This window comes from Carya illinoinensis, chromosome 14 (genome assembly GCF_018687715.1).
Source record: "Carya illinoinensis cultivar Pawnee chromosome 14, C.illinoinensisPawnee_v1, whole genome shotgun sequence".
Classification (NCBI taxonomy): Eukaryota; Viridiplantae; Streptophyta; class Magnoliopsida; order Fagales; family Juglandaceae; genus Carya; species Carya illinoinensis.
This window is the reverse complement of record NC_056765.1, coordinates 29,830,652-29,843,737: the sequence shown is the minus strand read 5'-3', so window position 1 is coordinate 29,843,737 and position 13,086 is coordinate 29,830,652. Positions and strand designations below refer to the sequence as shown.

Below are 13,086 nucleotides of genomic sequence, written 5' to 3'. Positions count from 1 at the left end.
GGCTCCAAAATATACTATTTATATCTTATATATTATATATCGTAACATATACATAAGATAGTCAAGTGGACTAAAGGTTGAGACATGGTTTTGGTTCTCAGAGAACATGCGTTCAAGTCCCTTAGCCCCCTCTCATGGTTTTGGTTTTTACAATTTGATTTGGTTTGGTTTATGTTTGTGCGTGATTTTGGCAATCAGATTTAGATTGGTTTTTGCTTTTGTGGATGATTTTGGCAATTACAAATTTGCATTTGGATTGATTTTTTCTTTCTTTTATTTTTTGGGCGATTTCTCTCTGCAACTCCAACATCCCAACTCTAACTCCGACAACTCTAATTGGAGTTAGAGTCGGAGGGGGTTTTGACCTCCCACTCTAGAGTCAAAGGTCGGAAGTCGGAGGTCAGCATTTTAACTCCATCGAAATCAGAGCCCACTCTAAATAATATTATTTTTATTTTTTTATTTGATGGGTTTAAATTTAAGAAAAAAATATTATTATATTTAAAGTTATATATAAATTGTCAATAGGTTGTAACTCTATCAAACTATTTCCGGTTGAAATTTAAAATCAACAAAAGAATATTTCAAACGAAAAAGAAAAAGAAAAAAGTAATAGTTTTGTTTTCAAATATTTATACAAAGTTTTTGAAAAACTAAGATAGAAGGTTATGTTTGGTTTAGATCGCCTCAAATCACCTCACTGCTATTCACTATTATTTATAAATTATTTATTATTTTTTTACTACTATTTATAAATCATCCGAGATCATTTCAACATCCAGCCTTAAGTCTTGATTCAATATAAAACTAATTCGAAAACCCAACTTAAAAGAAAAATGACTGACCCGTCAGCATATAAAATCATTTCTGTAGAATTCTTATATAAATGAAGTATTTTCTCTTATTACTAGTACTGGTTGTTCTTCATATACCCATATTTTACTCTCTACATCCCACAACAGAAAAACCATTTAGTTCCGAGAATATTGGGAAGGAAATAGCGATTAATCATTGTTGCAAATGAAAGGACTTTGATTTTTGCTTTACAAGTGGAGAGAAAAAACCAATTCTTTTGTTTCTTCCTTTTGTTTTCAAGTTCAAAACAATGTGTACCATTCTCTATCTTTTTTATTTTTTCTATTTTATTATTAAGAAAAAAGAAATAAATAAAGAGAGGATGAAGACCCTAACAAATACCCCAAAACAATATGTATGACCAAAAAAAAAAAAACCTAATTAAGAAATGGTACCCAATTAATTTGTCACGAGTAGTGATACGCTTACAACTCAACCACACGTTATTTATAATCCTTGACAAAATAATATTTTTAAATATTTAAAAACATCAAATCAAAATAAAAGTCAAACAAATTTTTTAAAAATATATTATTTTAATCTATAGTTGTAAACAAATTGTTAACAAGTTGTTAGTCTATCATTTTTATACAGAAAAATCCCATGGCAGAAAGCAATACACTGAGTCTATATATCTCAAAGTTGCAGTCGTAGATCTCCAACCCCGTACCTTTTGCATTCTTGAAAAATGTATGTTAAGGACTAAAGTCACCCAACAGATCAGAATGGAAGAAAGAGTTATTCCCAATTCACTAAAGTGGCTTGCTCTGGTGGCAGTTTGGCTGTCGGTACAGTACCCATATGTATATCCATATTAGTAAATGGAAAAAAGAAAATAATTAATATAAATAGAAAAATTAATATATATATATATATATTTACATAATTTGGCATAGGTCTTACATCTATAGATTATTTAGAGAAAAAATTCACTATGATTAAAATATTTTATAGTCTCTGATAATCTCTCGTACCTCATTATACAATAGGGTCTGTGACTCATTTTGACCTGGAAAAGATAATTTTTCTGAAGTTCTTATTATAAGGTTGAAGATAATGATGATCTCCTTTTTCTGTTTCCTAGAACCCCGTTTATTGAGGTTTCTTGAGTGGCTGGTGAGAGATATAACTTTATGTCATCCCAACATATTCGTGTTGACTTAAGTTCCTCGTAAGCTTTAATTTACCTTATCTAAGTTGTTTTTCTTCTTACTTTCGGATGATGCTTTTATGATGGACTGGCCAAGTGCATATTGGGCCTAGTACATTTACCCCCAACAAAAGTTACTTTTTTCAAATTAATAATCTGTTCACGGAATGAAATCTCCAAATTAATAGTATGTATGTTCATAGAATGAAATCAAACAGACATTGCTACAACTTTCATTAATTACATGCAGATGATCAGGACTCTTTAAACGTGGTGTAGCATCATGTTTCACCCCGTAGCATGCAAGAGTATTCCAACAACGAAGCTTCAAAAAAGGGTACGTGAAGATCGAGGGAATCAAAGTTTAATATTGAGATGAGACTGAGAGGAATATTTGATGATGAACTCAATGAGGAATGTGATCAGGTTGTCAGCACCTGAATGCATGCTTTGCATGTAAAGTAAATAAATGAGGAGCCAAAAGCATGCAGAGTTGTCGTTTCATTTTAATTAAATAAAAAACAACCCCCATCAGCAATAACTTCAACGGCACGTACCTTCTTTCTTTTTTATTTTTTTAATTTATAATTTATTGCGGCCAACTAAATATATCAGACAATGGCACTCCCCCCACCTTGTTCTTTGTGACTGACTCGCTCTCTTTAAAGCAATTAAAAGCTATCCCCATCGAGTCTTCCCCCCCCCCACCCCCACTGTTAGTTTAAAGTCTTCACTTAAATGTTGGCATGCATGGTTTAAATATTATTATAAATAAGACTCGTTTTTAAGATGATGTTTTAGTTATTAAGTAATTTTATATAAATATATTTGTAAAATCACATTATGGTGTTGATACTAATACTTATGTTCAACTTTATGTTATTTTCAAGTTCAGTCTTCCGAGACGTTATCAACTGAGATCCCATTTAGATATTGAGATGAGTTGAGTTTTTTATGAATAATAATGAGTTGAGATAATAAAGTGAGTTTTATGGGATTTACCTAAAATGAGTTTAGATATATTTTAATGTTAAGATGAATTTAAATGTATTTATAAGAAGTTGAAAAAAGTTGTGCCCGCATAAAGAAGTAATAAGTTGAAAAAGATTATGGATCTCACGTGTAAAAAAAATTGAGTTGAAATGAATTTAGTGATTTGAGAGTTTGGATGTTTAGATGTTAAACTTGACTTAAAATTAAACTGTTTAGTTCAAATTCTAAACAAAGCTGAGTATTATTGATCTTATTGTGGAGTCAGACTCCCTTCTTATTAGAGTATATTCTAGTGTTGATACTTAAACTTATGTTGAACTTTATGTTATTTTCAAGTTTAGTCTTCCTATATGTTATCAACTGAGGTTTCGTTTGGATGTTGAGATAAGTTGAGTTCTTTATGAATAAAAGTAAGTTGAGATGGTAGAATGAGTTTTATGAAGTTCACTTAAGATGGGTTTAGATGTATTTAAATGTTAAGATAAGTTTAAATGTATTTATAAGAAATTGAAAAATATTGAAGGTCCCACGTGTAAGAAGAAGTATTAAGTTAAAAAAGATTGTGGATCTCACGTGTAAAGAGGTTTTAAGTTGAGATAAGTTTAATGATTTGAGAGTTAGATATTTGGATGTTAAATTTAGCTTAAAATTAGATTGAACTCAGTTCAATCTAAATTTCAAACGGAGCTGAGTATTATTGATCTTATTATGGAGTCAAGACTCCCTTCTTATTAGAGTATATTAGGAATATTGAGCTTCAATGTACCATACTTCTCGAGCAAATTGCAATAAAAAAGATTCCAAGCATCATTGGGTCCAGGTTTTTCTTCTTGCAATGATCATGTTACCAAGTACTCTTTTTGTCTAGCTCCAGCTTTGCCCATAACTTAAATAATTTATTAAAAGATTCATTGTTGGCGAATTTCATTGCTCAATACTACATCAAAATTAACAATGATGATTTTTTTATTTCTTTGTGTTTAGATTCGCCTGATCTGTGTGTACAAAATATAAATAGAGTGACCTTTTTGAAATTGCCCAAATGGTGGGAAATGGGTCATGAAAGTCATGTTGGTCGGTTAGATATCAAAACTGAGTAGTTTCCAAATTTTTTATTACAATTACCATTAGTGTTAAACTAAGCTACATGGTCAAAACTCAATTTACATCGAGGTTATTAGTGCAATCATTTAAAAAAAAATGAATCAACACAATATCTATATAAAAAGAAATTAATTTTTTAATAATAGATCCAACTCTTTTTCAAAAAGACTGCATAATGTACAATTGGTTTACGTATTATATTTGACTTTTTATAAATTATAAAAAGCTTTTGAATAAGGGAATTGTAGAATATATTTATTCAAGCTTTGACCTATCATTATTTTTTTTTTTATGTAAAATGATTTATTTCAATATTTAGTGAAAAAAAAAAAACATGAGATAAATATTTATTTAAGTTTTTAGCATTCTCATTTGTCATATGGCTTTGATGATTAAATATTTCATAAAATCGATCATATGAACAAACTCAGACTTTTATATAATAAATGATCAAATCCTTATAAAAATGACTAGGTCCTCGTATCTCGTCTCATTTTGCATGAAAATTCAAGAATCCCGGTATCCAAACGGAAACCAATAAAAAGAATATATCTATATATATATTTTCCTATTGAAATTCAAGAAAGGAAACAAATGACAGGGGCAAATTGGTCACAAAACAGAAACAAACAACAACTATTAGTACAAATCTTTTTCAAATTCCCATGCAGTAGATAGATAGATGGTTGGTCGAAGGTAGGAGGTTAAATTACTACTATTTACTGGGCAAAAAGAACACAGCTTTCATTTGAAATTCCTGTTCTTTCATTTTAACGAGGTTGCACGCCTATTTTCCTCCAGCTCTCTCTCTCTCTCTCTCTCTCTCTCTCTCTTCGTGTTTTCCAACCCTCACGAGAAAACCACCCACTAGACCTCTCTTTTCAAAACCCCGAAAGGAAAAAGTTGGTAACTTGGTGTGCCAAAGTCCGAACTCTCGCTTTCACCCTCATCCTAAACCCAAAACCACCACAAAACCTCATATTTTCGAACCCAAGAGCTAAACAGAGTGGGTATCATACGTAGAGAACGATGTCAACGATAACAGCAACAAGGAGAGCAAAATGGCAGTACCCACCACTCCCACCAACCCCGAGAATCCTCCACTTGCCACGCCGGCCTCGACGGAGAGCCCCCAAGAACGTAGCTTCAAAGCCTGCCGCCACTGAGTCCCGGCGTGACCGTAAGGGAAAGCTGGAGGCGCTGTTCGACCAAGAACGTGTGTTTTCGAGAACTGGGGTTCCATTAGTGTTGTTGGACTACGGTGGTCGTGGGGAAAGTGAGAGCAGGAGAGTGAGAGTTGAGGAGAGTAGTAGTGAGAGTGGTGGTGGTGGTGGTGGTGGTGTGGCAGAGGAGAAGTGGAGGTTCCAAGCAGAGATGTTAAGGGCTGAGTGTAACTTGCTGAGGATGGAAAAGGAGATTGCGGTCAAGAAGTTGGAAAGAAGCCGACTGAAGATGGAGAGGACTCTGAGATCGGCTGTTCAGACTCTGGTTTCTGTTAGTCACTCTCCCTCTTTCTCTTTCTCTGTTCGTATTGTTTTTCATATTATTTTATATGGGTATAGGTTGTCGGTTTGGCTGCCGAGAAAATGTAGGAAAATAAAAGGAAAGATAAAAAAAATGATGCATAAGTTTTTGAATTGTTAAGTTTGGAGCTAGAGAATCCGAGCTCTACAGGGAAGAGAGGAATAATGTCGGTAAAAAACTAGGTAAAATATATGTTCACTTTTCTCTATTTCCTCCCTTTCTTTTTACTTGAAGTCTGTCAGTTTCAAGGCAATTAAGAGATGCTCTTTTATAAGGCTGAACAGAGGAGATGGATGGACTTATGATAGTCATGTTTACAGCTTTTGGTCGCTGATTGAGTTAATGATTCCGTTTGAGCAAAGAGAAAGTTTCCACACACAAACGCACTGAGATCACAGAGTGATATGAAGGACAGCGTTCCAGTTAATGGTCAATCCATATCCATGTGTCACATTAATGGCGGTGAAAGGGGCCCCAAGGATAGATGGCAGTTTGAAATGTAGTGGGGCGTTCAAATATAATAAGGGTAATTTTTCCTCTTTGTTGAATGTGTATCGATCATTTCCATGAAAGCTAGTAAGCGACAAAATATGGTGGGGCATCCCTAAGCTTAACCTGTTTGGTTTGAAAATAGCTATAACGGGCATGTTTCTGTTCGCATGGTTGTTACCTCAGTTTGTTGCTTGTCTTGTAGTTAGAGCTTGGTACATTTTGTCAACTTTTGAATTTGCTTGATAAAAGTATATAGGACAAGACAGGACAGGCAATTTGATGATGGTCTTTTCTTTCTTCCCTCACTTGTCTCCAACTTCGGCAGATTAGCTGAAGGCTCAGTCTTTTCTTTTGTTTTTCCACAGGTGTTTCAACAACCAACAAAGGTTGCAGTTTTGATACGAATTTCATCTGATAACTTGGGGTTGGTGATTGGTTTCTGTTTTGCAGGGGAGAAAGAAGATTTCTGAAGAAAATAATGTGAGCATGGGATTGGAGGAAGAGATCCAAGAATTGGTAGAGAAACTAGAGAAGTTGCAGAGGAGCTCAGGAGTCAAGGATTTTGGAGTTAGGAACTTCAGTAATTTTGATAAACAGGCGTCTCTTCTTCGGAGACGGCTACACAAGTTCGGGGCAACATCGGATGAGATATGCGTGAAGGAGATTCGGGAGATGGCAGAAGCAAGCTTGTCAATGGAAACAAGTTGTGAAGTCAATCATGAGAGCTTTGTTTCCAGTGGAAAATGCAATGTAAGAATGATCTGTATTTTACAAATATTTTGATAGCATTAGACTGCCATTCAATTATTGTAACTCCTTTTGACTGCCCCAAAAGAAAAAAAGTAGTCATCTAGCTCCTAATTTTGTTATGGTTTCTGAAAGTGAAAAGTTATCCTTAACTAAGCCCTATAGCTTTATCAGACAAAGTGGAATTTTGTCTTCTCGAGGCCCATGTAATGGAATATTTAAGGTCAATTCTGAGCAACTATGCAAAGCCTTTTCATTTTCAATCGATATATCCTCCTTTCGGTTGACATAATTTAAGGAATAAAAGCTAGCACAAGTTAAGACTCAACTGAATGGAAGATTGATTCTCAACACCCAACATCATTGACATTATAACTTGTTTTTTGCTTAACTTTTTCAACATTTGTAATCCACATCAGTAAGTGGGTATTGTTGTTTGGAAAGACTGTGCAGGTGGAGATCCTAAGAAGGAAAATGGAAGCATTGTCAAAGGGCATTTTGTTGGACAGGATGGAAGAGGAGTATAGATCAATGCTTTCTACACCACACAGCTCTGTTGCCAGTTCCGCCTCCTCTTCCATGAGAATTGAGTATCCTAACTCATCTTCTACCTCAGCAAGACAACCTGAGCAGGCACAACCTTACTCTCTGTTTACCATGCTTCTTCATCATGATTGTTTGACAAACACATCGTTTGATTGATGTAGTTTGTCTTTTGATGGTTTATATATGTTTTGAATATTTTAATTACTTGTTTACATATGGATTTCTTACTGATTTGTACTACATAGTTTAAGCTTCCCCAGATCATCTAACTAGAATTTTCTCTATTTTCAACCATTTAGATGCACTTCCTTAATGCATCTAAAAGAAGAAGGTTGAATTATTTTTGTAAATTAGGTGAATTTCTTGTAATTTGCCTTGGACCTTAAAATGCTCCATGCATGTCTGTTTTTTTTCAAATTCCATAACAAACTGACTGTGATATATTTATCTACAGAAGAAGAAATCCCCAGAAGATAACATGTGCTCAGGACGTTGCAAGGCTATAGTACGAAGAATTGTAGAGCAAGTTCGAGCTGAGACAGAGCAATGGTCCCAGATGCAGGAGATGCTAGGGCAAGTGAGGAAGGACATGGAAGAACTGCAGGCTTCCCGAGACTTTTGGGAAGATCGAGCCCTCAATTCTGATAATCAGATACAAACTCTACACTCTACTGTAAGATTTCATGTCCTATAGCAAACCATGGCCATCTTTAGTATAAAAAAAAGAGAAGCAAACCATAGCCATCTTTCTTATGTTTTATCTCTAATATCTATCCTGTGATTTTCTTGTGACTAGATTGAATTTTTATGCAAAAGGCACTTTCAAGTTATTTTGGGTTAATTTAGTTCTTTGGGAAACATAGCTTCGAAACATCATTGCACTTGTCTGGTTGTTCCTTCATTAACCTTCTAAATCTTATCCTTCCTCATCCTGGTTGACAACTACAAAAAGGCATCCAGGTGGAAGGTAAGAGGAATTGGTTGTAAAGAAAAAGAGTGATCCACAAGAAGAATGGAGAATGATCATACGCTTTTTCATGATTTTCACAAGGCCTGAAACTTGCATTTTTCATGCTTCTTAAATATCTTATCAAACGTCATCTTAGCTAATAAGATATCATGGTTCTGATCAATAGGTTCAAGAATGGAGACAGAAGGCTATGTCATCTGAAAGCAAGTCAAATGAGCTACAATTGCAGATGTCAGAGATCCGCAGAGAGCTTGAAAGGATGAGGAAGGAGCAAAACTCAGAAGTTGGCGCACCCAGAATTGCCCAGGATGCACAAAACGAGACGGAGAAGCGAGTACTGGTTTGTCGCTTGAAAGAGAATCGTTGTACTGATGATAATGCCAATAAGGAGGTCTCAAGGGATAGAAGAATAAAAACACACTCATCCAGCAGCGGATTTGTGGCTCAGAAACGATTGCCTTTTCGAGATATTGGGAACTCATCATCATCGTTGATGAGGCAAAATAGCAAAGCTGTGTTCCCTTTGCATTGCCCCTCCACTTTCAATAGTGTAGAACTTTGAGAGTGAGTCTGAGACTCAGTTACTGTGATTCAGCTATGGGCAATTCTTCTTGTCCAACTATATCAAGGGTAGCACTTCATATCAAAACAGCTATCCCGTAGCCTCTGGTTAATTTCCAGGCAGTTTCTTTGTGTCTTGCTGAGCAAATGGTGCTCTTTTAAGAAAACCAGTACAATTGGACGGTCCAAATCTTGAAACTTTCAACATGTAGCTGCCTTTGAAATATCAAATATTTTCATCCTAAAACTGGTTATGTATGAGATATGTGAAGACAACTAAAAGGAGAGAGCAAGTTTGGGTTCAAGTTACCAACTTTAAGCAAAACTGCACATCCTCCCAAGCAACATTATCGAGCCTTGGAGCATAGCAGAATGTACTGGAAAGAAAAGGGATCATTTGCAACACAACTTTGGGAATCTAGCCATAACATATCAAGATGCTTAATAACGATATATACAAGTTTCAAATATACAAATTTTGAGACTTCTATAAAAGTGATTCCCGTCACGAAAATTGTGAAAAACTAACTTTTTCTTAATAGGTCTACTTTTTAACAAAAAAAAAAAAAAAAAAAAAAAAACTTAACACAAAACTTATACATTTGAACTTGTTCCTAGCATTACTCGGAATATTCTCATTCTTGATTTTGTCATTCGTAGTTGCATATTACGTGTTGTGTGGTTTTTTTTTTTTTGGATAATTTAGTTTGTATGTTTTAGCAATATTTATAAGGTTAGATTGCCCTTCCTACTTGGCTTAGTTTGGATACATGAATAGTTTCAACTCGTCTCATTATTATAATTTTTTTAAATTTTTATATAAAATATAATAAACAATTTAACTTTTTTAAATATTAAAATAATAATATTATTAAAATATAATATTTTAATAATATTTTATTCAATTTTTAATTTTTATTTAAAATTATCTCATCTCATCTCACTGTCTAAATTCCAAACTACACCTTAGACAAAGAAGAAAAAAAAAATTCTATATGCAGTCATTTTTACGTATTCTTTTGTGTGCTCCATTAATATGATTGGTTATGTATTAAAAAAAATTAATCCAGTCAATCATATCAATAGAGTAATTAAGAAGTATGTAAAAGTGACTATATATAACATTATAAGAGAAAAAAAAAAAAAAACCCCACCCAGCTAAGACTTAACCAACCATGATGTTCCACGTGGTCCAATCTGATTGTTTAAATTGTTAATTGTTTGTATTGTCAGCTATAAATTCGACTTTCTTCCTAAACCGGAGCCACAACGCTCAACCGCATCTTTTACTATTTCCGTTGCAGTTTCAGATCAAAGATTCTCACAGTGAGTTCGTTTTCATTAAGGGGTTTCGAACTGCCGAGCCTCTGTCTCTATTTGCATTTATATATTCTTTCTTGTCTTGTCTTTCTAAATATATATGCTGGTCGATTTTTTTTCTTTTCTGGGGTTCGATTTGTGCTTGTGTGTTCTTTGGATTCATTAATTTTATAGCCTGCTATTGGTTTCTTCGGTTACTTTAATTAATTTTTAATTTTTTATTGCATACTTGAAATGAGTTTGTTCCATTTTTTGTTTGTATTGTGATTTATTTGGGAAAAGAATGATCTATTTGGGGCCTGGAAAATTACCCATAGGAGCCAGATACATTTTGCGTCATAAAACAAAAATTTTTGCCTCTGGTTGTTCTTCTTCTGTGCTGGTGATCTTCTTGAGATGGAAGTCATTATATCTTGATTTATGCTAATATAATTGGAGCATAGTCTGTCATGTGGAAAAGAATTTTCACTGGCTGGGAAATTTATGAAGACCGGTTGAGAGACTTCTACATTGTGAACTTTTTGGTAATTACTTTTGAGTAAAGTGCTTACATATTCTACAGAAACCTAATTTAGGAGGAAAAGAGAAAACTGGTAATATAGTTTGTACCCATGATTATGATGTTATGGAGACTAAGGTGCCCAAATTAATTGTTTTGATTGGCACCGGGTGTCAGAGAACAGCAACCCAACTAATACCTGGAGTGCACAAGCCCTTGGCAAGGAGTTTCCCGGTAGTGCACCTCAAGTAATTCAAAGGGAAAATCTTCGAATCCGATGGCCCTTATAGATTGTTTGCACCAAGAGGGTTTGAATCTTAGACCTTGGATGGAGCATACCACGAAGACCAAGGCCTTTACCACTTGAGTCACTAAGGGATACTAAGGTGCCCGATTTAATGACATATACAATTCATTATTAAAAGATTGAAAGTTGTTGAAAGTAGAAAGGAAAAAAGTGAATAGATTTTAGGTTTTAATCTTACATAGTAGTCTTGTGTAGAGCATTTAGTCTTCGTGAAAGAATACCTATAAATAAAATAATATAAAAAAAATTATCATGAAAGAAGAAGAATATACTGCTATTTCAGTGGGTAATGTTGAGATAAGATGGCTTTACTTAGGACATGATAGATGCACCACGCCAATATAATTAATTTGCTACATTTCCTCATCTACTTTGTAATGTAAATACCTTCCACCAGGTCAATGTAATCAAATTGCTACAAATCTTATCCTCTGCACTTTTCTTGAGGCTTGGTTCATGTATGTACCATATACCTTGTAGTTTATGATCTCTACATTGCCATTCAAACTAAATTCTTTTCCTAGATTTTCTGGAGCTCAATCCTTTACTACTGGCCCATGTGATCGAGATTTCTAATCTGTATAAAATTTTCAGTTTGTTGTGTATGTAAATAAATTTGAGGCAGCTTGAGATGTTTTTCCTTTCTTTGGTAAAGCCAAACTAAAGTCTTTCATATCAGTGACCTTTTCAGAAGTACTATTGACCATGGAAGGTGATAGAGACTTACTTATACAGAGCATTGAATCAGCTAATTTGTATCTCAGTTACCCAAATCCCATTAACTCTTCTCAGAACCATGATTATATTCATTCTTTTGCTCTGGAACATATGTTTTTGGGTAAAGACAACAACTTATTCCACTACCTTGACATGTGTCTCTTTAAGCTGGCCATTTCTCCTATCTCCTTACACTTGATAAATATACTCCTATAATATTAAAATATTTTGTGGTTATTTTTTACTTATAAAAAAATATATATATATTTTGTGGTTATTTTTTGGCCGTTCAATCTATTTTTCTATACTCTATAGTAGAATTGATTCTGAAGCTTATTTCTAGTTGTAATTTAAGCACAGTAAGTACAACACACCCATTTATATCTTGTTAAAATGGGTCATGAATTATGATACGAAAAAGAGATTGAATAAAGGAAAAGACCAGAAATTTGCACTAGCATTATCTCTATCTTTTACACATTAATCTCAATGTTCATTGAGTGACGTCTTGTTATGTTGCCGTTTTAGAATTTTAATCTTGCATTTGTTACTCACTTTTTGATGCATGGGATTGAAATAGGCTGCCGTTGTTTGCATTTTGCCACTGTCTTCTTTTTACATAAAGTGACTATTTTTTATTCTCAACTCTTTCAGTTCTAACATGGCAACGAAGTACATTGTAGGAGGTATTCTGGGATCTTTTGCAGTTGCGTATACTTGCGACTATTTTCTTGCTGACAAGAAGATATTTGGTGGTCCGTTCCAGTGACAACTTTCTTGATAGCTAGTTTACAGTTATCAATCGTTTTGCAGTTTGACTGAACTACTAATTTGGTGAGCAGGTACCACGCCCAAAACTGTTTCAAACAAGGAATGGCAGGAAGAAACAGATAAGAAATTCCAGGCTTGGCCTCGCACTGCAGGGCCTCCTGTTGTGATGAATCCCATCAGCCGTCAGAATTTCATTGTCAAACCCCGTTTAGAATAGTGAAGCTTGCATCTTTGGAAAATCGCTTGCTGAGTTTTTTTTCGGAAGAATGGTCCTCTTCTTTTGTTATTAGATCTTTTAATAATTGATTTTATAAACTGTTTTGCTTCATTTTTGAGGATGTGGAATTTGTTTTCTAACCATCTGAAGTATTGCCAACTTCAAACTGTATTCATTCTGTTGTTAAGTGGGAGTATAAACATTTACCATTCGAAGCTCAAGTTTCTCCTTCCCATCCTTAATGTGTTTGTGCATATTTTATTAATGGTGATCTTTGTCTTGCGTGAAGTTTTTAATTGGCCATTCTGTAACT

General features: G+C 34.2%; 2 protein-coding genes across 4 annotated transcripts; both read left to right on the top strand.

Annotated features, from left to right (window-relative positions):
• Positions 1 to 4,866: 4,866 nt before the first annotated feature.
• Positions 4,867 to 9,189, top strand: LOC122295038. 2 transcript variants are annotated; one of them, XM_043104044.1, is made up of 5 exons: positions 4,867 to 5,596; positions 6,569 to 6,868; positions 7,310 to 7,498; positions 7,866 to 8,084; positions 8,548 to 9,189. In XM_043104044.1, exons 1-5 carry the CDS (start codon positions 5,132 to 5,134, stop codon positions 8,941 to 8,943), a joined length of 1,569 nt encoding a protein of 522 aa, XP_042959978.1. In that variant the 5' UTR covers positions 4,867 to 5,131; the 3' UTR covers positions 8,944 to 9,189. The 2 variants fall into 2 exon arrangements, with proteins under 2 accessions (XP_042959978.1, XP_042959979.1); XM_043104045.1 differs by having other exon boundaries at positions 4,868 to 5,596; positions 7,319 to 7,498.
• A 923-nt stretch (positions 9,190 to 10,112) lies between these two features.
• Positions 10,113 to 13,015, top strand: LOC122294238. Of its 2 annotated transcripts, none has more exons than XM_043102823.1 (3): positions 10,113 to 10,268; positions 12,440 to 12,540; positions 12,628 to 13,015. In XM_043102823.1, exons 2-3 carry the CDS (start codon positions 12,447 to 12,449, stop codon positions 12,771 to 12,773), a joined length of 240 nt encoding a protein of 79 aa, XP_042958757.1. In that variant the 5' UTR covers positions 10,113 to 10,268; positions 12,440 to 12,446; the 3' UTR covers positions 12,774 to 13,015. The 2 variants fall into 2 exon arrangements, with proteins under 2 accessions (XP_042958757.1, XP_042958758.1); XM_043102824.1 differs by lacking the exon at positions 10,113 to 10,268 and adding an exon at positions 10,301 to 11,147.
• Positions 13,016 to 13,086: the final 71 nt, after the last annotated feature.

Bases quoted from the DNA above. Each gene is read 5' to 3' on its own strand.
- LOC122295038 (XM_043104044.1), top strand. From the start codon at position 5,132: ATGTCAACGATAACAGCAACAAGGAGAGCAAAATGGCAGTACCCACCA. The intron at 7,499-7,865 runs GCACAACCTTAC...ATTTATCTACAG, and splicing joins CAGCAAGACAACCTGAGCAG to AAGAAGAAATCCCCAGAAGA. The intron at 8,085-8,547 runs GTAAGATTTCAT...TCTGATCAATAG, and splicing joins TACAAACTCTACACTCTACT to GTTCAAGAATGGAGACAGAA.
- LOC122294238 (XM_043102823.1), top strand. From the start codon at position 12,447: ATGGCAACGAAGTACATTGTAGGAGGTATTCTGGGATCTTTTGCAGTT. The intron at 12,541-12,627 runs GTCCGTTCCAGT...TTTGGTGAGCAG, and splicing joins TGACAAGAAGATATTTGGTG to GTACCACGCCCAAAACTGTT.